This window comes from Hypanus sabinus, chromosome 21, assembly GCF_030144855.1.
Source record: "Hypanus sabinus isolate sHypSab1 chromosome 21, sHypSab1.hap1, whole genome shotgun sequence".
Lineage (NCBI taxonomy): Eukaryota > Metazoa > Chordata > Chondrichthyes > Myliobatiformes > Dasyatidae > Hypanus > Hypanus sabinus.
The window spans coordinates 17,139,436-17,166,489 of record NC_082726.1 but is presented as its reverse complement, the minus strand read 5'-3'; the positions used below and the strand labels follow the sequence as shown (position 1 = coordinate 17,166,489).

General features: G+C 40.1%; 1 protein-coding gene across 3 annotated transcripts in view; it reads left to right on the top strand.

Annotated features, from left to right (window-relative positions):
- LOC132378825 (zinc finger protein 609-like) overlaps positions 1-27,054 on the top strand; it is a 224,821-nt gene that overhangs the window by 14,846 nt on the left and 182,921 nt on the right. For all 3 annotated transcript variants that reach the window (XM_059946062.1, XM_059946060.1, XM_059946061.1), the window contains exon 2: positions 8,480-9,383. In XM_059946062.1, the coding sequence (XP_059802045.1) occupies positions 8,604-9,383 (780 nt within the window). In that variant the 5' untranslated portion in view covers positions 8,480-8,603. The remainder of the gene's footprint in view (positions 1-8,479; positions 9,384-27,054) is intronic.

Below are 27,054 nucleotides of genomic sequence, written 5' to 3'. Positions count from 1 at the left end.
GTAGCAGCTGATCAGACTTGCACAATGGTGAAGAAGAATTTTAGACCATTCCTCTGTATAAACCTGTTTTAGTTCATCAGTATTTCTGGGTTACCTTGCATGAACAGCTCTCTTCAGATCATGCCACAGTATCTCAATTGGGTTAAGGTCTGGACTCTACCATTCCAAGACACAAATTGTTTTTCTTTTTAAACCATTCCGTTGTTGATTGATTTACTCTTGTGTTTTGAATCATTGTCTTGTTGCATCATCCAACTTCTATTAAGCCTCAGGTTATGTCTGTGACCCTGACATTCTCTTGTAAAAAGTCTTGATACAATTTTGAATTCATTGTTCCCTCAACAATTGCAAGTTGTCCAAGCCCTGAAGTAGCAAAGCAGCCCCAAACCATGCTTCACAGTTGGGGTGAGGTTTGATGTTTGTGTGCAGTGTCCTTCTTCTTCCAATTATAGCAGTGTGCATTCCATAGAACATTGTCTTAGAGGTGTTGTGGACCACCCAGATGGTCTTTTGCAAAATTGAGATATGCAGCAATGTCTTTTTTTGGAGAGCAGTGGTTTTTCTTATAGTGAACACATGAACAGAAACCCTCAGCAAGTTCTAGAGATTTCTGCAGATCTTTTTCACTTCTTCAGCATTGCATGGTGTGCTCTTGGTTGATCTTTGCAGAAAAGATCCTAGGGAGAGTAGCAACAGTATTCTGATTTTTTTCCATTTATAGACAGTTACTCTTACTGTGGACTGATGTACCCCCAGATCTTTAGAAATGCTTTTGTAATCTTTTTCAGCTTCATGCATCTCTACAATTCTTCTAAGCTCCTCTGAAAGTTGTTTTAATCGAGGCATGGTGCACATACGGCACCTTGAAAAAGTATTCAGCCCCCACAACCATTTTCACTTTTTACCGTCTCAATTTCTAAATTTAAAACATATTAAAGTAGGATTTTTTTTGCTAATTTACAAAACATTGTGCGTCATGTCAAATCAAGAGAAAAATTCCAAAATCTGTCAATGGTTCCCTAAAAATTTAAAGCCAAAATTATGAGGATGAAGAAGTATTCATCCCCTGTATAATTACTGGGCTAACTTTCCTCAGGTGCAATACTACATATTACCTTACCAACTCGCCCAATTTGTTGATGTAGAAATTGGAGGATCATCTGAATAAATCCCTCCCCTCTCTGTAAGCTCCAACAGCATGGTAGATTTTCAACATAGTAAACCAAATTGAAGACAAAAGAGCATTCAAGGCAAGTCAGGGAAATTATAATAGGGAAGCACAAGTCTGGGGAAGGATACAGGATCATCTCAAAGACATTGAACATACCTTGGAGCTCATTATAGTCCATTGTAAAAAATGGAAAAAAAATGAAAACACAGCCACACTGCCTAGCTCAGGCCGCCCTATAAACTTAGTCGTTGGAGAAGAACAGTACTTGTAAGAGAGGCTATTGTGACACTGGCAGTGAGCTGCAGAAGTCAGTGGCTTCAACTGGACATGAAGTTCATGGCTCCTCAAAAAGGGTATTTATGGAAGAGTGGCAAGAAAGAAGCTCTTGCTTTAAAAAATAACCATATCCTTGCCCGTAGAGGCTTTCAAAGTGTCACTTAGAAGATAAAGATGTGGAAGAAGGTCGTGGTTGGATGAAACTAAAGTGGAACTTTTTGGCCTCAACTATTAAGTGGTATAGTTGGGGCAAATCAGCCAGGTTATGCCATCCCTACTGTAAAGTATGGTGAAGGTAGCATCGTGCTTTGGGAATGCTTTTCAGGAGCAGGGACTAGAAATCTGGTCAGAATTCATGGGGGGGGGGGGGGGGAAGAGATGAATGCTGCTAAATACAGAGATACCCTGGATTAAAAATCTGCTTGCCTCTGCCAGAAAGCTGAAGCTGGGGAGGAAGTTTGTCTTGCAGCAGGAAAGTGACCAAAAGCACTCTGCCAGAGCAACCCTGGAGTGGTTTCAAATGAAGAAAATTGATGGCTTTGAGTGTTTTGGTCAGAGTCTTGACCTTAACCCGATGAAGTATCTCTGGCAAGACCTTAAGATTGCTGTCCACCACTGCACTCCAGCTAACCTGGCAAAGCTTGAGCAATTTTGCGAAGAGGAATGGGCAAATATTGCTTCATCATGTTATGCAATGCTAATAGAGACTTATCCAAAAAGATTTCTGGGTGTAATAGTTGTGAGAGGTGGTTCAACTAAGTAATGAACAAAGGGGGAAGAACACTTTTGAACTCCTGAAATTTCGGTTTATGAATTTTTTGTTTTTCATGCTTTAATATTTTCAGTTTTTTGAGGGAGCTCTTCTCTGAAAAAAAGGAGTATGTGATTAAGTTGATCAGAATCCCTGGTTGTAATGTGAACAAAGGGTTGGGGGCTGAATACTTTTACAAGGCACTTTGAGATCTTGAAATATCTTTCTTGATAGATCTGTCAGTAACCTGACTTTGTGTGTCTTTTTTATAGAGTAGAGCACCTGCACAACCCAAACCTCCAATCTCATCTCATTGATTGGAACGCCTGACACCAAATTGCTTTTGTAGAAGGCATTAGCCAAAGGTTTATATACTTTCAATTGTGATTGTTTAAATGATGTACTCAGTATTAATGAGAAGAATTACAATTGTTTGTGTGTTGTTAGTTTAGGCAGATTGTGTTTGCCTATTATTGTGATTTAGATAAAGACCACATTTATGAGAAATTAATATAGAAAACTAGGTAATTGCAAAGGGTTCACAAATTTCTTTCAACCGTATGCCTTCTAGTTTTGACTTCCTTACCCTGGGAAAAAGATTGTGACCATCCACCTTGCCTATGCTCCTCATGATTTTAGGCATCGCTGTAAGATCAATCTTCAGCCGCTTTTGCTGCAGGGAAAACTGTTCCAACCTGTCCAGTCTCTTATAAATCAAACCCTTCAGTCCCAGCAACATCCTTGTGTTTTGCTGGGGCATTTATTTTGATTGTACAAATGTTCTGCAAAGTTGCATGAACCCACCCACGCATTCCCAACTGAATTAGTCCCTTCCTGATATGTGAATTGAGTAGAAGATTTCTGAAGTGAAATAGATGTTTTTTCTTTGCTTGACTTGTAAGGAGGGCAAGGCTTACCAGATGAAAGAGTATGGGTGTTCCCTGGAGTTTTAGTTCAGTTGTAGATAGATTTATTGCCTTTATCCTATAACTATATAGTTCCACTTGAGTGAGAATTGTGGGAGATTAAAGTGTGTCTACGGACTCAACCCATCTTGCCCCTTATACCCAAAGACCCAAGGATGGCTTAATGCCTGTGCACTCTGCCCAATGTAAAGGGATGTAAATGTGTCAGAATTGTCTCTTTGTGATAAATGAGTACTATTTTCCCAGAATCTTGTGGAGCTGTGTGTTTATTAACCTCTCTTGATAACAGTTGGTGCACCACAAGTTGTCTTCTTGGCTTCCTTAAATAAGCCAGTCTATAAACACAGGAGTTGTCCATTCCAGGAATGTTCTCAACGAACTATCCTGATCCTGTAATGCTGATCCTTGGGGTTTTATATATTTTAGGATTATTGGATTAGTATTCATTAAGCAATGAGTAGACCAGGGAAAAAAATAAATGATTTATCAACAATTTTCCCATCTTTACAAATGTATTCTTGTTATTATCTGACGAATTTATAGTAGTGAAAAGAACAATGGTACTTAGGATATTGATTGGAATGAGCAAGTTGCTTACATCATGCAGAATACATTGAAGTATTGGACGGTTTCATCTAACTACTGCATATTAGAATATATGCCGCACGTGAGCTTCCTTCTACCCTTCTTCAACCAACCTGATCGCTGTGGCCTTCTAATCCTTACTTCCTTTATATTATTTAATATTTAGCATTAAAATTATTTGGCCTAGTTATTTTTCATGTGTGACTTACACATACTGAACACTCCAAATTTCCCATTGGATTTATCGTTGGCGCTTAAATACCAAAGTGGCAAAGACTGCAGATGTTAGAAGTCTGAAATTAAAAAGAAAAAAATGCTAGAATTACTCAGGGAACTCGAATGGGGAGAGAAACAGAAACCTAATTTCAGGGTGATATTCTACTGACCTAAGTATTACCAGTATTCTTTGTTATGATTTTAAATTTATGACCTCTGGATTTTGTCTCCTAACAAATGGAACGTTTTTTCACATTCATCCTTTTTCAAAATCATTGGGGCTCCTTTTTTTTTGTGTAGAGCCTGTTCTTTTTCTGGTATAATTTGTGTAATTCCTTGATCTTAGCCAATATGTTTCTAAATCTTTTATTACACAGAGACCAAAATATTCTTCAGTATTCTGTGTGGACTTGCAAGATTCCATACACATTTTACAGATGCCTTTTTTTCTTTTCTCAAGTAATGACCTCTGGTACTTTGATGTTATTTGTAAAGAACTTGTTGACCTGGCTCTGCTTTTAGTGATTTTGTCTTCTAAGATAAACCAGTTTGCACTTAAACAACTAAATTAATTTGGTAGTTAGATGCCCAGCCAACAAGATTAATTAATCAATCATAGGTTTTATTGAATTGTCCTCGTTATTAACTATTGTAGTTGCTACTCTCATCTGGCCAGTGATTGTTTATATTTTGAAACTATACCTCATTTCTCAAGTCTAACAAGAGGTTACAGCGGGACATTGATAGGATGCAGAACTGAGCTGAGAAATGGCAGATGACTTCAACCCAGATAATTGTGAAGTGCTTCATTTTGTTAGGTCCAATTTGAAGACAGAATATAATATAAATGGTAAGACTCCTGGCATTATGGAAGATCTGAGAGATCGTGTCTGTAAGACAGTCAAAGCTGCTGCGCAGGTTGACAGTGTTGTTAAGAAGGCGCATGGTGTGTTGGCATTCATCAACCATGGGATTGCATTCAAGAGCCGTGAGGGAATGTTATGGCTCCTTAAGACCTTGGTCAGATCCCACTTGGAGTACTGTGTTCAGTTCTGGTCACCTCACTACAGGAAGGATGTAGAGAGAGTGCAGAGGAGATTTTCAAGGATGTTGCCTGGATTGGAGGGCGTACCTTACGAGAATAGGTTGAGTGTACTTGGCGTTTTCTCCTTGGAGTGACGGAGGATGAGTGGTGACTTGATAGACCAGTATAAGGTGATGAGAGGCATTGATCGTGTGGATAGTCAGAGGCTTTTTCCCAGGGCTAAAATGGCTAACAGGAGGGGGCATAGTTTTAAGGTGCTTGGAAATGGGTACCGAGGGGATGTCAGGGTAAGTTTTTCACACAGAGAGTGGTGGGTGTGTGATTGCACTGCTGGCAGCGGTGGTGGAAGTGGATACCATAGGGTCTTTTAAGAGCATGGAGTTTAGAAAACTAGAGGGCTATGCTCTCGGGAAATTCTAGGCAGTCTCTAGAGTAGGTTACTTGGTTGGCACAACATTGTGGTCCAAAGGGCCTGTAATGTGCTGTAATTTCTATGTTCAAACTCATTGATGTAAATGATACACAGCAGTGGACCCAACACCAAACTTTTTGGATATTCTGTCCCCACTTTTGGATATTGAAGTGTTCATTCTGCTGGGAGCCTCTTGATTGCATGGCAATTGTTGTCATGTGCTTATTGTGAAATATGACATTGAAGTAATTGTGAAAACCCAAATATATATAACTGATTATTTTCGACTATTCTTCCTACTTTAAATAATTTGTTGAGGTCGGCCTTAAAGTGACCTTTCTGTCTGAAATTTGCTTGAGTATTCATTATATTTTTGATTTCTAGATTAAAGGTTAAGGCATGCCACAGTAATAAAACTGAGACTGCGTTTCAGTTTTTGTCAGCTGAACTTAACCTGGAGATACCCCATCTCCCAGTGAGAAGACTGGCACTCCAAGCCTCACTGTGGACACTCGGCTCTCATGCAAAAGGTGCTGTGTCAGTGTGGAGTTTGACTGATGATCCAGTTAAATTCCTTGCTGACGAAATTCTTTGTTTATCCCAAAACAAGATTGTGTGTGCAAAATGGCAGCTGCCATTGCTTACATAATAGAGACTACAATTCAAAAATAATCCAGTGGCCACAAGGAATGCACACACTACTGCTGGTAGTGAGGACACCCTCACAATATGAAGAAGGGCAGAAGTCCAGCATTTCTCAATCTATTGCTGATCTTATTGAAACTGAAGATAGTGGAGTATTATCCCAACCAGAAACAATTTTCCTGCCTGAAATGTTGACAATTCCTCCATACCTCTCCTCCTACTGATGCTGCTTAACGAAGCAGATAGCTTGTTGCTCCACTATCCCAACCAGCTGCTGGCTAAGTGAATAGGCGACTGTTACAGGTGAAAATGCAGGGACACAAAATTATTTTCAATTAACTTATCCTTTCACATGCTTTGTTTTCCCATCTCCTGTACTTGACAGATTTAGTGCAAATACTGTGAGGTTTCTCTTCTCTTGCTTGATGCTTGGTCAATTTGCACCTGAAGAGAGAGAAAGGCTAATGTCTTGGGTGTTGGTTTTGATAAGAAGTAGTGGAGTTATACAGCACCGAAGCAGTCCTTTTGGCCTAACTCACCCACATTCTCATTTGCCTGCATTTGCTCATATCCCTCTAAACCTATCCAGGTACCTGTCCAGATGTCTTTTAAATGTTGTTGTATCCATCTTAATCACTTCATTTGGCTGCTCCTTCCATATGCCCACTAACTAGTCTGTGTGGAAAACTGGCTTGTCAGTTTGTTTTTAATTCTTTTCCCTTTCATGTTAAACACATGCCTTTGAACTTTAGACTCCCCTACTTTGGGGAAAAATACTGTGACAATCCACCCTTATGGTTTTATCAACTTCTACAAGGTCACCCCTCAACCTTCTTTCCTCCAGGGAAAACATTCCCAGCCTATCCATTTTCCTTGTAACTCGTGCATACCAATTCTGGAAACGTTCTTGTGAATCTTTACTGCACGCAGGCTTAATCACATCCTTCCTGTAGCACATGAAGCAAACTGCACACATTATGTCAAGTGCAGTCTCACCAATGTCTCGTACAATTGTAATAACATCCTAAAACCTGTACTCGATGCTTATTTAATGTAGTAAAGGATGCCTTATGCCATCACCACCTTGTGTACCTGTGATGCCGTGTCTGGGAGCTATTTTTAGTACTGTTAAGTCTGTCTCTGTTCTTCAGTCATTCAATGTATATGCTCTGATTTAACTTCCCAAAATGTTCCCCTTAACACTTGCTTGAGTTAACTTCCATTGGTTGATCTGTTTCTCAGTTGACCTAGATCCTTTTGTAGCCTCAATTGATGTTCTTCACTGTCCACCACACCACCAGTTTTGGTATCATCTGTATATTTGCTCATCATGTCATCTTCTTTCTCAACCAACCTGACAAAGAACAGTGGTTTCATTACCAATCCCCACAGTACACCACTGGTCACAAGCCTCCAGTCTAAAGCATATTCTTGCACTACCTCCTTCTGTCTCCTTCCACTAAGCCAGTTTTGAATCCATTTGGCTAATGTTCTGTACCCACCTGCCATGTTGGGACACTGTCAGTCATCTTACTAAAGTGCATGTTAGCAACATCTACCACCCTGTCCTCATTAGTTCTCCTGGTCAGCTCTTCAAAGAACTCAAATCAAATTTTGAAGTGATTTCCTACACACAGAGCGTTATCATTATTCAATCTCTTTCTTTGGAAATGTAGATAGTTGTACTGATTGAAGACCATTTATTGCATTAAGACAAGTCAGCACCACACAAAACAACATGGAGGGTGTGGAAAACAACAGGGCAAGGGCAGAAGTTCAAATATTGTGTCTTTCAATAAAGAAGCAACAAATGACTTGAAATTGCCTCTGGGTGGATTTTAAATGTTAGAGTAAAGGTTAAAGTATTCTCTGTGGAATTAGTTGAGCAAAGAATCAAATGAGAAAGGTGAAGCCAAGACAATAATAAAGGAAGGTTTCAGAATTCCTGTGAGGTATACTCCTCCAGGATTATTAGGCAGACTCTTAACCTGTTCAGTTTGCCCTAGTGTTGGAAATGGTTTATATCCTTTTTAGGCTATAAATACAAATCCTGTTCCAAGGTCATGTATTTATGACAATGTTTTCTTGGCTGAGTCTCTCACCTGGCATTACTAACTTGTTTTATTTGTTTGAGAATGCATTTCACTAAATTCTGTGGCATTGGCACTCTTTATGATAAACTTGCACTGAGTTAATTTGGACAGAGTGACAAAACTTTATGTTCAGCCTGTCTGCCAGCTTCTGAGTTAATTATTGCTTTGATAATATGTTTATGTCCATCAGTGTTTCTTTTTATCTGCAGCCTCATTTCACCTGTCATTGCTTGGTATTTACCAGCAGCTGGTAAATTATGCCTTTTCTGTCTCTTGGTGTCTGGTAGATTGCAAACATGTAATTTTTCAGTGTTACTGGTGCTTGTTGGCTCACGCAGTTTTTTTTTTACCTTTTCTAGGCAATGATGTACTCACACCGAAGGAGAAGTTGTGAGGACATTACAGTAAGAACCTAACACACCAGCACTAGACCAGGCAACTGAGAAGAGAAAGGAATCTTTTCACAAAGAAGGTGAATCTAAGATGTCCTTAAGCAGCAGCAGTACAGCTGGGAAAGGTGTGGATTCGAATGCTGTTGATGCCTACGACAGTGGGGATGAGTGGGATATCGGAGTTGGGAATTTAATCATTGACTTGGACGCAGACTTGGAAAAAGACCAGCAGAAAATGGAGATGTCTGGATCAAAAGATGGGAGCATCCCAGTGCCAAGCGCTGTGGCAGCTCTCCCAGAGAATATCAAGTTTGTCACTCCAGTTCAAGCACCTCAGACCAAGGAGAGCAAATCTAAGGCAAAAAGGAGCAAAAATGCAAAGGAAGGGAGTAAATCTGTGTCTGCTGCTTCTCTTTACACTGTGGGAGAATCAGGAAATGGGAAGAAAGAAATGCAGGCGAGATCTGCTGATATAGCAAATCCCAGTGGACTGGGGTCATCCAACAGCACGTCCAAAGGATCGGAAAAGGGCTCAAAGACTGTTCGGAATGGAGCTGGGTCAAAAAAGGAGAAAGAGGGTGGATCCAGCAAAAGTAAAAAAGATAAAAGCGAGAGCAGCGCAGGTGTGCAGCCGCCTCCTGGGAGCGATCCCAGTGCTGCGCAACAACTCGGGTTGGGGTCAGGGACAAAGGGCAGCTCATTTGAATGTGCTCAGAGCACAAGCTGCCCAGATGGGGCTACAGTTCAAGTGTTGGATTTGGGAAACACACCACTAGATAGCAACAGTATTTCCAACCTTCTGGGAATTAAAACAGAAACAGAAGAGGTTGAGAGTGAGTGTCGACCACTGAAGAAGATCAAAACGGAGAAGGTAAGAACAGTGACAGTTTTGTGTTCCCTTGTAAATCCAGATCCAGTAATTAGATTAGTGTTTGTTAATCAGACTTTGTGAGAAGAAATTTCTTGTGTCTCATGAAGTGACAAGTCGATTGATTCATTGTGTAAAGCAAACAATCATTGCCCTGAACAATCAGACGCTCTTCAGCAGGATGGCTAGAAAGAATTATCCTTTTTATGTTGTCCTTTGAAAGTCCTTTTTATGTTGGTTGTATTTTGTTGAGTTAATTTGCACATGTTTTTGTTTGACTCTTTGTGCTCATGACATCATTAAGGGAACAGGCTGAGAGATAATCATTGGGGTTGTTGGTGCATGGGAGCTGAATTATTGTCAGTTGAGAGAACTCATTAACAGGGTGGTGAGTATTTAGCTTGCTTTCATTGTATGTCAGAATGCCATTTACCTGCCCGGCTGACATCTATATTAGATTCTGCTCAAGGAGGAATAATTACAAATATTTGTGTGTGCTGATAAATCTTTTAAAAAGAAGTGGTTTTGATGCTGAATGTGTAAATGTTTAAAACGTCAGCTAATCCAGAGAGGTTGGGTCCCACAATTGTCAACATGATTGACTTTAAGCCCACTAGATCTCTCTAAATGAGGATAGTATAAGTCATTGGGAGCAAGGCAGCTGGAGATGTACACACAATCCCACACTGAAGGGCTATTACATTGGGTCTTTTGCAATTGCCAGTGTGATTTCTCGAAGTGGATAGTTAGCTTTGATTTATGAGGTTAGGTGGTTGTTCAATTTTGTGCTCCAGAAGGCTGTTGACATATGCTTATAAATGTTCCCAAACAATGACAGATAAGTAGACACATGAGCTGACCATCCTGAGCTGGTGTTGAGGGGAAAGGTATTGAAAACAAACTGACTTTGTTTTCTGTGAAGTGCATGTTGTGGTGTCAGTATGCAGCACTGTGTGTAACACTCAAGCCCTGTGTTCATTTTCTAAACCAAAAGCAAAAATCTGCTGAAAAGCTGAAAGCAAACAGAAAATACCATGAAGGCTTAGCAGGTCAGACAATGTTTGTTGAGAAAAGCAAGAATTAACATTTTAGGTCGAAGGTCTTTGAATTAAATTTTACTTTTGTTAATTACCTCCAGCATTTCCACTTGGGAAGTGGTATCACAGGACCAGAATCCTTAGCCATCTTTAGCTTAGTGGAAATGATCTTGCCTCTGGGTCAAGTCTTACTCCGGGGTTTCAGAGCTGACCTGGTGGAATGCTGTAATGGCAAGATGAGACTACTTCTGGCTGAGTCCATTCTGAGTGTGAAAGATCCAGTGTCCTGGACATCATTTATTTTATAACCAGCATTGCTTAAAACTATTCAGTTAATCATTTATTCAGTGGGGGTTTCTGAGATCCAGCTATATGCATGGGCTTGTGTCTCCATTCATTAAAATGAATATTGCATTTTGAAGTGCTTCAGTGCTTGAGCAGCCTAAGGCTCTGGAGATGTTAATTCTTTTACATTACAACAAATTTGACAGCTTTCCCTCTCTAACAGTACCTCTAAATTTCATATTATTATGATGTTATATTTGTCTTCTGCAGCGTTTAATGGTCCAGATTCACTGAGTGCCTATAAAACAAAAAACAAAGCCTCTGTTGTAGCATATATATTTCACTTGGGACCCTGGGTACAAACCCCAGGAGCCTGTAGTAATCTAGCCTTTTCCTATAGGGCAACAGTTTTATAGTTGGGCTGTTTCACACTCCCCAGAGTGGATGAAATGAATTGGGTATCTGATTGCATTACCTTTGACTAAACAGAAGACAAAATATCTTTATTGAACAATGAAGATTTAGAAGCTCCAATCTCTTAATCTTCTACACTGCAGTTCTATTTGCTGCTCTATATATTTACTGACAATAGTGCATATTTTCAAGGTAGTGTTTGTCCATTTAGCACAGTGAGGAGTACATGAATAATGTAGACATTTCCAAATTGGAGGCATAATGAGGAGAAACCAAATAATGCAGAGCCTGTAATGAGCGCAATATACTGAAACACGCTTGGATAAAGCCAACTCTTTAATGTGAGGAGTGTTGTGGTGAATAATAATGTCCACGCTAGTGCCTAAACATCCAAATCTAAAGAACGCTATGCGGAGTATTAGTTGGATAAAGAGGAAGAAAGGCAAAATGCTGCATTTGAATTGGTGGAATTAAGCCCACATTTGCAAGTTCTAAAATGACATGTGGATGGATTTGGAGAGTTGCTGTTGACATGAAAAATATGGTGTCTGAGTCATGACATACTTCACTGACAGCCTCCTGTGGAAAGTCTGTGAGACAAGGGGAGACTTTTTCATTCTGCTTGGTTTCCAACATTTAGGCAAAGCACTTATTTAAAGAGACACAAACACGTGTACAAATGGTAATTAAATAGTTTGTGTTGTTGGAGTGAAAATAAATCAGCCAGTTCTCATTACAACTCACTTGACTACCCTTGTTGGATTTAGGTATTTGAGAAGTGGAAGTCTAGTCAGAATGAAGCTGCTTGTTGCAACACAATGGTGAATGCATTAAAACACTCAAAGCAAGGGTTTTGCTGTTGGCAAACAATGCTAAACAAAATGATGCAGAATCAAGCCTTTTGGATCTAGCATGTTTATTAATTGTCAAAAATGTTTTCATTTTCGGATAGCCAGTTTTTTTTGCGTATCAATCGGCTCCTGTTCTGTTCAGCATTGGTGCCAGTAAGGAATGGAGAGATTGGTTTGAAGTCAAACTAGATTCCAAAACCAGCATTGAACTGTAAACTATTTTAAAGGGCAAAGCTCTTCAGTGATTTGTAAACTTGCAATCTTCACGGAAAATGTTAGAGCAGGAATATTTGAAAAGGGTGTACAATTGATGTGGCTGACAAGGGCAGCATTTATTACCCATTGCTAATGATCACCATGGGTGTGTTGGGCCGAAAGGCTGTTTTCAGTGCTGAACAGTTCTCTGACTCTGACGTACAAAAGTTGCCACCTTGGAATGCTGTAATTCTTCTTGTGAAGGTTAAAAGTAGATAAGCAGTTTAGACCTGCTGTTGGAGTGGTATATTTGTTTGGGTCTGCTTTTGGGAGTGGTGTCATGTACATGTCTCATTCTACTGTAGGGTGGTGTGTTGGCTGTTAGAGCCTGCTTGGAAGCAGTTTTGTGTCTGCACTAGCCTTGTGTTGCAGATGCTGTTTCTAATTCAATGTCAGAATTTTGAAGCATAGCTATCCTGGTTAATTGAAATGGTTGTGAATTTATGGGAAGTCAGTGAACCCAATGTGTACAATATGCAAATTGGTTCCTATGGGAACATTTTATAAGTATTGTTTGGGGGGAGAAAAGGGCTCCTGAATGTTTCTTGCCTTCTCCATGACACTTTGCTCTCTTCGTCACAAAACAACCAATCTTCCATTTTTTTGCCAGTCGTAAGAGAACTACAACTTTTTTAGTGTTCAGTTCAAATACAGGGCAGCATACTGGTATCATTGATGATGGCTACATTTTATTGTGCCTGTGCTATACCTATCAGGTTATTGAACAGCTGCAGCACTGAGATTCTCAGACAGTTTTTATGCTCGAGAATATGCAAGCTACATTCCTGTCCCTCCTGGTCGGTATTTAACCATTTGAAATCTGACAGTGAGGAATGGCTTCAGATTTCGCCCTTACATTGGTGACTATTTTAGGATTTGTTATGCGTTGGTCTAGTTTATGGCTTTCTGCGTTTAGAGTCTCCTGGTTTCAATCTGCTTGAGGTATTTGATTCTCCAGATGGCAGAGCAGGGTGTGAACTTGTGCTAGCATATTGCATTACCCTATTCTTCAATATACAATGCAGAAACATCGCCTTCTCCTCAACAAGAGCTTAGTAATCCTATTTGTTTTGCCTTGAGCACTGCAAACTTATTTAGTTGGCTTCAGTTTTAAGTATTAATAATTTTAAAGTAAATGGGGTTAAGATAACAATAATTGAGAAAAGTGGTCTTCTGTTTTTGTTTCTTAGTTGGCCTCTGAGAAGAAAAGGGAGGTTTAAGCTAATCAAATTTTCGCTTGCTGAAAGTACTTTTAAACTTCCCATGGGAAGTGCTGGATAGTGGTCAGGAGCAGGACCACTCTGTGGAAATCAGCTGACAAAATGTAGTTAGTTTCATTTTGTTCAGGAAAAGAGCAGGAGCACATGCCTGAGGTATCCAGGGGAGGTCCTTGTGGCTGTGTAGGTGCTGAAATTTGAAACCTTTTCTGATGCAGCATGGTTGTATTTGCAGCTGCCAGCTGCAAGCACAGATCCACAAATGACTGTCCAGACATTGATCCTCACATTAGCATGCCCTTTCCAATCTTATTATCTGGAGGCTGTTCCCCTTAGTGGCATGGTTGATCTGAGGAGAAGCTGCTCTTTGATCAATACGTAATGGCAACTGAGGGATATTTAGCTGAAGGACTGTTCAAAGGCGCTTGTCCTCCCATGGAAGAAAAGAAAAAGGAAGGTATCCAGGGACTGGAAGTTTCAGAAGTATTCTGTGGAGACTACCGGACGGTAAATCAGACACCATTAGGTCATGAACTCTGGCCTGTAAGCTGCAGGAGTTCTTGTTACTCTGGGTCTTGATGGATTGTTTCTGGCTCCCCATTGACTGCTGATTCCATTACCAGGGTTTATCTCTAAATAATGGTGCCAAGGTTACAACTGCTTTAAACTGAGATGGACACAAAGAAATGAGATGTTTTTGACATTGATCTGAATTATTTGCTCTGTCAGTGTTGAGATTGGCCATTCCTAGATCCTTGAAGCCTGAAATGGCAGGCATGCCTAGAACAGCCTGCACACAGTCATTATGGAATGTGAGAATTATGCTTTCTACCAGTATGAATTGTAATTCAGTTAGCTTACTTCATCTGCACTGGGAGACTGGTGAGTGAGTGCATATAAATTAATCCGTATGAGCCTATGTTTTCCAGCTGATCTGAGGTTATCACATGGTTCTTGCTGCTCGTTGAGGTAATTCATTCATTTAGCATTGCACATAATTGATCTGTTTACTTCTGGGACTCCAGCCTTATTGGTGTCTCCTGGGGCATGAAATGAGTTGCATTGTCTGGGTGGCTTAAAATGTCTGCTTGGGATCATTTAGTCACTTAAGTCCTGACTGTAGTCCATCTGAAAGTGTGTAAGCTCACTCTAATCAGTTTAGGCATCTACCTGTGGGTGTGGAATGTGAAACTGACTACTAATTTTCTAATGTTTTGGGACTACAAAAATTTGCTCCCAATTCTTGCATCGTAATGGGTGTATTATATTCTGTAAATCTGGGTATATGATCTGTGTGACCTTGTACTTTGTCAGGGTGGCGCTTTGTCTCCGGATTGCCTCCTGAATGTTTTTTCTCCTATGTGAGTCTATCCAGCTGCTTTGTGCCTTGGGAGAAGTGTGTAACCTGCAGCCTCTTGCTTAGAAACATTACTTGGAATAATGTAAATGTGAAGACTGGATTGTGCTGCCCACCTGGAATGTGTAACAAAAGGAATTGTCGTGAAGAATAATGAAGATTGCCCAATCCATTTTTCTCTGAGAAGTGTTACTTATGTAATAATTGTATCTGTAACTGTGTGACTAGATTGCAGAGCCCTAAAATGTAACTGTAGCATGGGAATAGAGGCACGTGTAGACTAGGTCAAGCAGGGATACAAGGTACTCAGCCTTGCATGTACCGAGCCCACTTTACTTGTGTTGCAGTGCTTTTAAATCAGTCTAATGTCCTGACCTTTGTGTAAAACATGGTCTCTGATCTCTGTTTTTCCATGTTGAGCAGCCAAAAGATCTAGAATTTGAATAACCTACAATGCCGTATAATGAAGTACCTGTATGCTTCATTTATCCATATCGCACCTTTGCAGTCATCTTTTTGCTTGCTGCTTTCAGATTCACAATCCACACAAGTGGTGATTGTTCTCGACAAGCAGAATTTATCTTGGCAGTTAATTTCCTTTCTCTTGGATTGAAAATGTAATTGATTTATTTCTGTTGGAATTGAAACGGGCTCTTAACACAGACTTCCAGAATAGGTCAGTTAGCACAACTCATAACCTTTTAAAAAGTTTATTGTTTGTTTCACTGTATCTTATTCCTAATCCATGATTTTCCATTGATACCATTGATGCTAAATCTTTAAGCAAGTCCCTTGAAGACAATCTGAAGCTAGCCAAACGTCTGTGGATTAACATTGTCCATGTGCACAAGCACACTCATCAGCCACAGGTGTGGACTAGTTCCAGTTTGAGTACTGTACCAGATGACCTGTTCCTAATTTCAAGCCTCTGAGTTAGATCTTTAGAACATCATATAATTAAAGGTGATGCTCTTGTATGTATCAAGGTCTATTGCTGATAGATCTTCTCTAAGACAAAATATTTTCCTGGTTTTTCAGCCACTATCACTAAAAAGAATCCATGTGAGACGTAATATGTGGCCCATCGTGGCAGGAGTCTTGGAATCCCTTGTATTACCACCTGCTCTAGAATCTTCCCAAATTTTTGTTCACATTTTTTAATATAAAACTTCATGAATAAAGGATGAAAATCAAGAATGCATAGCGGTGGCCATCTGGATGTGGCAAAGATGATCTTGCCAGAGAATTACTGGCAAAACATTTCTGCTTTGTACATGTTAATATTCACTTATTTTAATACAGTCAGATTTTTGCCTTTTTACTTTTTCTGCTACTTTCTTCCCCACTTTATGATGAAACTGCAGGTTCCAGTTGTTCTTTGATAATGATGGGGTGAGTTTACAATCCAGTGCCATTGCCCAACGTGCTTAAAGGAACTGTCATCAGGATCACTAGCTTGCTATAGCAGTCAGAGCTTTGCTGCTCTTGGACTTTGTGCATATCTGTACTTCACAGTCACAGCCTCAGCACTTTTGGAAAAGACTTGCTACAGTTTTCCATTTCATCTGGCACTGTTTTCTGGTCACATTAGAAGAATAGTTCATGGTGCAGGAGGGGAGGGGAATGTTAATATTGAAGATGATTTTGTTACCGTATTTACCTGATCAATCTTTATTTGAAGAAATTTATTGCCCTTGTGTTACCCAGATGAAAAGTATGGTAGGCATTTTTTCCCTGTTCAATAGAATATATTCCTATTCCGAAGACTTGACCAATAATTGAAGAAGGATTTATTGACAGAGGTGTTTAAACTTAGGGAACAAGTCATGAGGGAGACACTTCAAGCATTCACAGATAGATATGTTCTGCTGGCTGGAGAGGTGTTCTGTTTGTATTATTATGCTTTCCAAAGTTGTATCATAGATCAGTTTATGAAGTCCTGTGATGATCTCTGGCGGAGGTGCCAAGTGGCCTTTGTGTTGCAGATAATCATTACTGACATGTGCACTCCTACTTGTCTGTCACTGGTGGGAGGTTAAATCAAGAGCATAAATATACTGTAAGAAGGTCATTAAAAGGAGTGGAAGAGAATATGCAGCTCACCTCCAGAGGTGCATTTCAGGGAAAGCTCATTGGGCAAGATGATAGGAGGAAATGCACATGGAGTACAAACAACAAATTATTGATCCCAGGATGAATGGCTTATTTTTGTACACTTTCATTTTATCCATCAATACTCTACATAAATACTCCTGTCACAGAGTTGTTCAGGAGCTTGAGAACTACAGGATACCTCCTGTTCATAATTTGCCAGTACTTGGTACTGCTGTCTCTGCACACTGATAACTCTGGGAATAATGTTTATGAGTCACTGTTCCACATGTTTTGCAGAGTAGTCCTTGAACTTTCCTGTTTTTGATGGGCTGAAGCATTTGGGTAATTGTTCTAGTAATTGTGGTATTTGATCACAAGAATAGTTAGGCACCTTCTGATTATTGCCATGGCTGCCAAGCTCTAACTCTGTTGTTTGCTGAGGGGCAGGATGCTGTGTGTTGTTCACTGGACATTGTGTGATCTCGACCTTGATGTACTGCTGTTGTGAGAACTCTTATTAGCAGGTGCCCCTAGGGGATTTTGCTTTGTTCTGTCACAAACACATTGGACTAATTGTTAAAAATGGTTGCTGGCGTTTCCTGCTATGTTGCTTTGCTCCTGATAGCATGCTTCATTAAAGGTTAACTCTTTGGAGGCAGCAATGGCTTTGTGCCTGTAACTGTTAATAATCCCTCAGTGTTGGTGATGAAGCGGATGAGTGGATCTGGTGCGACACCTCTGCTAGTACTGTTGCATGGGTGACCAGTTCTGTCAGTAGTGTATCTGACCTTGAATTGCCATCTGTGATCTAAATACTGTCCCCAATGGGAAAATAATTTTCTTTGGATGTATGTAGACAAATGAGAGCTGATGTTTGTATATTGCACCCATCAAACTCTCAGAATTACTGGGTCTGTATCCCATACCTAATAAAGTGGCCACTGAGTGTACGTGGTCTTTGGCTGCTGAAGGCCATGCACTTCAAGGTTTGACAAGGTCAGAGATGCTTTTCTGCACGCCACTGTTGTTTTGCGTGGTTATTTGAGTTACCGTCACCTTACTGTCAGCTTGAACTGGTCTGGCCATTCTCTTTCGTGACCTCTCATTAATAAGGCAATTTTGTCCACAGAACAACTGTTCGCTGGATGATCTTTTTTGTTATTTCACACCATTCTCTGTAAATTCTGGAGACTGTTGATCATGAAAATCCCAGGAGTCAGTAGTTTCTGAAGTACTCAAACCTTCCCGTTTGGAACAACAATGATTCCACGGTAAAAGTTACTTAGATCAAATTCCTTCCCCATTCTGACATTTGGTCTTATCAACAACTGAACCTCTTGACCACGTCTGCATGCTGTTATACATTGAATTGCTGCCACATGATTGGCTGATAAGATATTTGCATTAATGAGGTTTACAGGTGCACCTATTGAAGTAGCCACTGAGTGTATACCACCAGTTAGAATTGTCCATTTTTCCTCTTGCAGCCCATCTCTCAAGCGTTGGTTAACTCAGGTTTTCTACCAGCTAACTATGTTAGGGACAATTTTCATTAGTCAGGTAACTGACAAGCACATTTGTGGTTGTTGTGAAAAATTTTGTGATTTATTTTCTGCATTGTTTAGTGTGAGTATAATTTTTATTCATACTATCTGGGCAAGGAGGTTGCACACTGAGCATCTGGAAACTTTGGCGATAATGGATCAACAGTAAGATTTAAAAGTTGCGAAAGGGGCTGTAAAATGACACGAGGGTGAACTAGAACCAATTTGGGTACAAAGGAAGTGGGAAGACTTCAATTAAGAGGAAAAAGGGAGTTTTTAAAAGTTTAAAAACTTCTAAGAATTTGCCACATGCAGGTATGAAACCCATATACTTTTCTCTGGTGCAGTGAGGTTAATGAGTGTTAACTATTATGCTGTTGAAGAGGTCATTAAGTGAAATTCATGGACAATTTCTGTGAAAATCCAGCAGATTTGTAAAAATATTAGTGTGAAGGCTGAAATTTGCTCTACTTGACAGTTGTCACTTCGAGTGAGGAATCGGGATGTTATTCAGAAATTGATACTTGTAATATGTATTTTCTTAGTAATGCTAATCTTTGTTCAATAATTTATAGAGAAGAGGGGCTCTAGTTATATGAACTGGAGAAAAGTTTTTTTCTTGATACACAGAAACTTGGGGAGGGATCTGATGGAACATTTTAAAATCATGAAGAGTTGACAAAACAGGAAGAAAAATACTGACAGATGGTGAAAGGGTCAAGGACCAAGGTTCATGGAATGAAGCCGATAGGCAAAAGGACCCAAAGGAAACAAAAATAAAACTTCTTCGGGCATTGATTGGTTTGGGTCTGGAATGCACAGCTACAATTACAACACAAAGGGAGTTGGAAATGGTTTTGAAGTGTTTTCAAGTGAGGGTGGTGGTTGAGATGAGTTGGATAGCTCATATAGAGCTGGAAGGGATTTGATGGGCTCAGTGGCCTCGTTCAGTGATGTAAGTAGTTCTGTGATTCTGTAATATCCTCTGAAAGTCTGACTTCCATCAACTTATCCTGACCAGTAGGATACAGAGATAGCACTTGACAAAATCCAGATGAATAACATCTGACCTTTCTTCCACCCCCCGATTGAATTACAAATAAGAAACTTGAGTTTGGATTTGGATTGTATTGTAATGGTTTGAGGGGCCATCTGTAATAGTGTGTATTTGTGAACCATTCCATTGTTCCCCAAGTACTGCTCACATTGCCACTGGGAATATTGCAACTCTGTGTGATTTATACCACTCTATCAATGGAAACAGTGTGTGCTTGCAGTACTGATAAAACCACATTAAATTTACCAATTCTAGTTGCTTTTATAAATTGAAGGCAAAGAAGTTCAAGTTTATGGTTATTCAACTATACACCAAGCCGACCAAGGTGCACAACACAGTATATATAATGACATACAACACGTAAGGTAATATTACCACAAGTAAATTAATAAATAATAAAATAAATTCCATACGATTGACATTAAGCATAAGGCGCATTTATGAGAGAAGTCAAAAAAATAAACACTTATAACATTACTGGTGATGAGATCTGGGAGGTAGCAGGGAGTTCAGTAGTCTCATGGCCTGGGGAAAGAAGCTGTTTCCCATCCTCAGGAATGGGAAACATTCCTTGTCCTCAGAAAGTGGAGATGCTGTTGTGCTTTGATGGCTAAAGTGGTGGTGTTGAGGTCCCAGGTGAGATCGCTTGTTATGTGCATTTCCAGAAACTTGGTGCTTCTGGGTGATTAGTAAGGGGGGAAGAGTGGTCAGTAATAGCAGAAGTCTTGCCGAAAGGTTTTGTCCTGAAGCATCCCTACTTTTTTCCACAGATGTTGCCTGGCCTACTGAGTTCCTCCAGCATTTTGAGTATGTGCTTGGATTTACAGCGTCTGCAGATTTTCTCTTGTTTGTCATTTGATTACTACTCTCCGAAGTCTCTTCCAGGGATGCCTACCCTAAAGAAACTTAAATCTTCCCTTTGAAGGGAGTTCAGTGAAACTCTCTCTCACTGTTCCCCTGCTGCTCTCCAACTCTTTGACTACCTGCTTACCCAGACCTGCTACTACATCCATGTATCCTTTCTGGGAACATGTCTTTGCCACAACTTATGCCACATGGTTTCCAGATTTGCTTTCAAGCTTCTCGATTTGAACCCTCTGAGAACCCCAGGCATTTGCATTCCATTGACTGCTTCTGCGGCTTCTCCCACTGTGTTCTACTTGTCCTTTCCAAAACATGGACTGTATTTTTTTCCATAGATGCTGCCTGGCTTACTGAGTTCCTCCAGCATTTTGTGTGTGTTAATAGCAGAATTTTGAAGTGTTTGTTACGAATGATAAAAGTGTATCTGGTCCTGCAATTACATGTCAGAATAGAATTTGAGGGTTAATTTTTGGATTTAAAGGATAATTATCTGGTTTCTGTTAATTTGGAAAGAACTAAGGGAGTGTCTCTGCTGGGGTTAGGCTTTGATGATCAAAGGTGGTGTATTGCAGCCTACAGTTAATTTAGGGATTCAAGAGGGCTTAATCTCTCGTTCTTCAGGACAGATAGATCAGAGGCAGAAAATCTCTGCCTAGTATTACGTTTTGGATCAGAGATGAGTGGAGAATTGGAGGAGATAATGTATTTGCCCTTTTGGTTGTAGATTGGAAAAAATACTCTTTTGTTGGTCTCTGAAGCCTGCATATTTGAAAGAAGTTTGAACTATGCATGTTTGGGGAATGTTTAAAGCCTATTTGTGCAAATGAGCTTTTTGGGTGGAGTTTGGTTGATGTGATGGGAAGAAAGGAAGAGTTGATAGTGATTTGCATTTTCTATGTTTTTATTTAGATCAATATTTTGTGTATGTTGCTTTGGATTTCCAGCAGCTGCAGAATTTCTCATGTTTATCATTTTCATTTAGATGTCAGCTTTGTCTGAATGATATCACTCTCACCTCGTTAGAAGGCCATGGGTTCAAGTCCCACTGCAGAGGTTTGAATACATAATCTGGGTTGACATTTCAATGTGCCACTGAGGTGTTGTACTGTTTATTGTAAATGGTGTCTTTCAAACAAGATATAAAGCAGAGGCATCGTCTGCCCTTTTCAATGAGCATAAAAGAACTGTAGGATTAAAAACGGAGGAGCAGAGTTGTTTTTTGGGCTAATCCCTCAAACAGATCAGATTATCTAATCATTGCTGTTGGTGTAGTGCCTTGCTGTGTATAAACAGGATGGATATCGAGAGAGGCAGAGCACTACATATGTCAAATACAAGGCAATTCACAAGTAATGAAGTACAATGGGGAAAATATTGAAAGTACTCAGTAGGCCAGACAGCATCTGTAGTGAGCTTTTTTTTGGGTCAGTGACCTTTCTGTAGGACTGAGAAAAATTAATGGTGACAGTTTAAATTAAGCCGTGGTTGGAGAGAGCAGAAGGAAAGGTGGGTATCAGGAGTGGTTATGGTATTGGTAGAAAGACTGGTAAAGGCAATTGAATAACAAAAGGTCTGTCTATGGGAGGCATAGGTATGCGAAGATAAATAACATGAAATTACCAGAAGAGGATATTCTGGTGCTACAGCGGTGGTGCAGGTAGTTCAGCAGCTTCAAAGCTTCAGCAGCTTGATTCTGTTCTGATCTCTGGTTCTCTGATTACAATTTTTATATTCTCTCTGTGACTGTGTTGATTTCCCCTAGGTGCCCCACATTTCATTATGTGTGGGCTGGTGGGTTGAAGGAAGCCTGTAGTTAGCCGGAATGTAGCACGTACTTGGCAATCAGGTGGATGCTAATGAGAGGGAAATGTTACAGAGAGCCAGCATAGATTTGATGAGCTGAATTGCCTCTTGTTTCAGAAGGAAATCTGAGATGTGAGATCCACAAACAGTAAGAAAGAGGAAACATCAGGAATGTAGCTTAAAGCCATTTTAATACCCTGCCCCAGGTATTTGTTGCTTAAAAGCAGGATCTGCATTTTTTAGAGCATAACTAAATGCATACAGATACAGTGGAAACAGCACCAGTATTTAGCAAATGCAGTTAGTGTAAATAGATAGAAATTGGAACAGTTCCAGGGAACTGAAATGGAATCTGTTGAACTGTAGAGAATTAAATAGAATTGGAAAATTATTTTTGATTTTCATTAGTGAGATTATTTCAGGTAAGTGCTGTGCCAGAAAATATAATTTAATTATTTGGTATAAACCATGAATACACATCTAAGATAATTTTGAAGAGCTAAAAGGATTGGCAGCAAAAGTAAGCTACTTAAATGAATTTGAGCTTGGATAGGTGAGCAAGATGTGTAGGTCCATTATTTTTGTGCAGACTAGTTGTGTGGGGAATGAGAAGGAAACATAGCCACTGTTTTGTGGATTTGATATTACAGCCTGTAATCCTCCAAAATTCACCATTCATCTAGCTCTAATATTTGACTCATTGCGTTCCTCTTTTGCTTCACCACTGCCTTTATCTGATAAGATTTGAAGTAGTCTGCTTCACACTTGTTCCAAAACACTCAGTCATAAAGAGATGCAGCATGGAAACATACTTCTTTGAGCAGCGTTGTGTTGAACTAATCCTACGTTAATCCCATTTTAAATTTCTCATTCTTATTAACACCCTCACCCACATGATTGGGGGAGTTTACCAATTAACTAAATAACTTTTACATCTTTGAGGTGTGGGAGGAAACAAGGTCACCCGGGGAAACACACACAGGCACCAAGAAAGTGAAAACTTTTATAGACAACACAGAGTTCAGAATTGAACCAGGTTGGGCACTGTGAGGCAGTGGCTCTGTATTTGCACCATTGTGCTGCCTAAAACATCTTGCCTCTTTTGATTGATTGAGCTTTCAGCTCCTTGGTGTGCTGTGTCAGTTTCTGTTTGTTGGGATTTCTGTGAAGAGCCTTTGAATTTCCAGTGTATTTGAAAAATGCTATATATGCTCAAAGGAGACATCCTCTCCTTTGACAGTGAATCCTGACAAACCGTTGAAGGTTAATGGTTCTATAACCCATAGAAGGATTTTCTGCTCTGATTGATTTCTGGAGGATCACATTAGTTGCAAATTTTCTAATGCAAAGGTTATTGGATGAACTACTCAATAAACTATCAATGAAGATAAATCAAGCCTATAGCTCTGTTTTCATTGTTTAAATGAAGCAGATGAGGGAAATTGGTGACAAGGAGAAGGAATATAACTGTATGCAATAAAACATGTTCTTTTGGGCTGCATAAAGAAAATAGAGATCCCAAACCTTAAGAACTATGCCAGATTGAAAATAAATATAAACTTTCCCCAAGTAAAAGTTACTTTCCAGTAAATATGGTGTTGATGAAACACAGCGACGCTTTACAGGCAGCAAACAAAATTAGTAAATATTCTAATAATTACACTTTTTCTGGACTATGATTACTGCAACGCACAGCCTGTAATTTTCCTTTGGGGGTTGTAATTTTGAACCATTTGTACCATTTGGTGTTGCCCTGGTATCCTGAAGGATTCAGCAACTGGACTGTCAAGAATGCAGGCATGGTCACGGTGGCCAGAGTAGACTTGGGGCCAGGTTGAAGCAGTAAGACCTGGCCTGAAAGTGAAAATTAAACCAATGTTTGGCTGATTTAAACGCCAAGCTAGATTAAAAAGATCAAGGCTGCAAGGCTGAGGGTGAAGGATGAACTGGTTTTCAACTTCACTACTCCGCGAGGTTTACTCGCCTTAGTGCAGAACAAACTGTGGCTGTGGACTCACCTTCGCAGACTCTGTGGTTCATATTCTGTGTTATTTGTTTACTCTTTATTTGCACAATTTGTTCTTTTTTTCGCACATTGGGCGTTTTCTGGTCTTCGTTGTGTCGGTTTCTTTAATGGGTTCCATTGTGTTTCTTCGTTTTGTGACTGCCTACAAAATGGACATTTATGCTGTTTGATGGAGTATGAAAGCTGGACAAGTCCTGGTTGTGGGGGAGAAATATCTATCTATTTGTAAATTGTGACTGAACAGACCTTGGAAACTATGGAAAAACTCTGTTTAATGGCTAAAACATTGGAACTACCTAGCAGAAAAAGTTCAAGATGCTTAAATGATTACTTATCTAGTAGCAGTCACTTAAAGTATATTTATCTACTTATTTAGTTACAGTGCAGAATGAGCCTTTAATGCTGTGCTGCCCAGCAACCCCCAATTTAACAATAGCCTAATCATGGGACAATTTACAATGACCAATGAACCCACCAGCTGGTGTGTCTTTGGACCATGGGAGTAACTGGAACACCCAGGGAAAAGAAATCCACACGGTCATGGGGAGAACATACGAACTCCTTACAGACAGTGGCAGGAATTGAACCCGTGTCATTGGTACTGTAGAGCGTTGTGCTAATTATTACGCTACCATGCTGCTCTAAAGGCAAGTCCTCACTGCCATGATATCATTTGCAGGAAACAATATCTCATATGGACAAGACATTTGTCCCCTATGGACAAGATAATATGCTATATTGACAAGAAAACAGTGAACCAAAAGTGAATAAAATTCTGAATGAATGGCTTGATTGGTCAGTATATGCTCAGAGAGTAATATTGGACTTGGGAAGGGAAGTGAAGCCTTATTCAGTATTTAATGCTGCTAAAACGGACACTGCAGTATTTCAAGATCATGTGGTGGGTTGCATGCCATGGCTATTCCACATCGATAAGTCATGTATAAGTGTGAATTTTAGACCTGGAACATTAGAACCCCAAAACACAATCCCAGCAGTGATAGACGTGAATTCACTCAAATTTCATTGTCTGGTATCTCGGTATTTTAACTTTGAGATTGCCGCCCTGAGAGAGATGCAATGTGCAGGAGATGGGATGTTCAAAATAAACAAGGCAATACATATACCTTGATGGGCAAGCTGAGGTGAAATGTTCTCCTCATAGGGTAGGTTTTGTATTTAAGATATAAATGAGCTTGTCTGATGTCTCAGCAGTTCCCCATGGAATAGGTGAAGACGTCATAACCATCTGGCAGACTCTTAACACTGAACCAACACTCTGATCATCAGCACATGTGCTACAACCCTGCAAGCAACAGATATAAAAGGCAAAATATTTTGGGCAGCATCAGTGTTGATGAAAGTTCATCAAATGGAAAAGCTAATTCTCTTATTCTGAGACCCGACGCAGACTGGGAGACCATTTCGTTGAACACCTATGCCCGGTCCTCCAGAGAAAGCAGGATCTCTCAGTGGCTACACATTTTATTTCCATGTCCCATTCCCATTCTGATATGTCTATCCATGGCCTCCTCTACTGTCAAAATGAAGCCACACTCAGGTTGGAGGAACAACACCTTATATACCGGCTGGGTAGCCTCCAACCTGATAGCATGAACATTGACTTCTCTAACTTCTGTTAATGCCTCTCCTCCCCTTCTTACCCCATCCCTGACAATATTTAGTTGTTTTTTTTTTCTCTCTCTCTGCCCATCAATCTGCCTGTTCTCCATCTCCCTCTGGTGCTCCCCCCTTCCCCTTTCATTCTCCCGAGGCCTCCCGTCCCATGATCTTTTCCCTTCTCCAGCTCTGTATCACTTTCACCAATCACCTTTCCAGCTCTTAGCTTCATCCCACCCCCTCCGGTCTTCTCCTGTCATTTTGCATTTCCCCCTCCCCCCACTACTTTCAAATCTCTTAGTATCTTTCCTTTCAGTTAGTCCTGATGAAGGGTCTCGGCCTGAAACGTCGACAGTGCTTCTCCTTATAGATGCTGCCTGGCCTGCTGTGTTCCACCAGAATTTTGTGTGTGTTGTTTGAATTTCCAGCATCTGCAGATTCCCTCATGTTTTCTCTTTACTTCTCCACAGATTCTACCTGATCTGCTGAATAATTACAGCCATCTGCAATTGTTTTTACAAAATTATATTTATATTGTTTTATTACTGCTAGCTAAGAGGGATTCTCTTCTGACTTTGAAGAAGCCCTTAACTATATCTCCAGCGAGATGTTTGAAAGGATTCAGACTTTTGGGAAGGAGAGAATAGAACAAGGTTGTCCTGCTGTCAGAATGTTTTGGCATAAGCATCACCTCATTTTGCCAGAGAGATGCACAAAGTCTCTTGGCAATCTTTTGAGCTAGGCATTGATACCAGTTGGATCATAATCATCCCTTATGCGGTGGCTTTCTTTCAGTGTTGACTTATGGACTGATCACTGCCTAATCTGCTCTGTCGTCTCCATGGGCCATAAAATGAGAGAAATTTTGCTGCAAGAAAACCTAGAGGTTTCAAGTACCTCAAAGCTCTTTTCAGAATGTGCCTTACAGACAACCTGCTGACTCTCATCTATCAGGAACCCCAGTGTCCACAGTTTTCAGATTGTCCTGAAATATCCATTCACTTTATACTGGTGAAGAGGCTCTTGGCTTAACCATCTGCAAGCATGAGGTCTGGTATGTTAAGAATGAACAGGAGACCGTGTTGGTATATAGACACTAACAAGTTGTTTCTGGATTAGAAGCTCCATCACATATCAAGAGAAAAGACGGCTGCATCTGCATCTGGCTGCATGTCAGGAAACTTCATATGCAATATAATAGCGATTAACTTCAAGAAATAAGACAGATCTGATTATGGTAAATTTAGAAA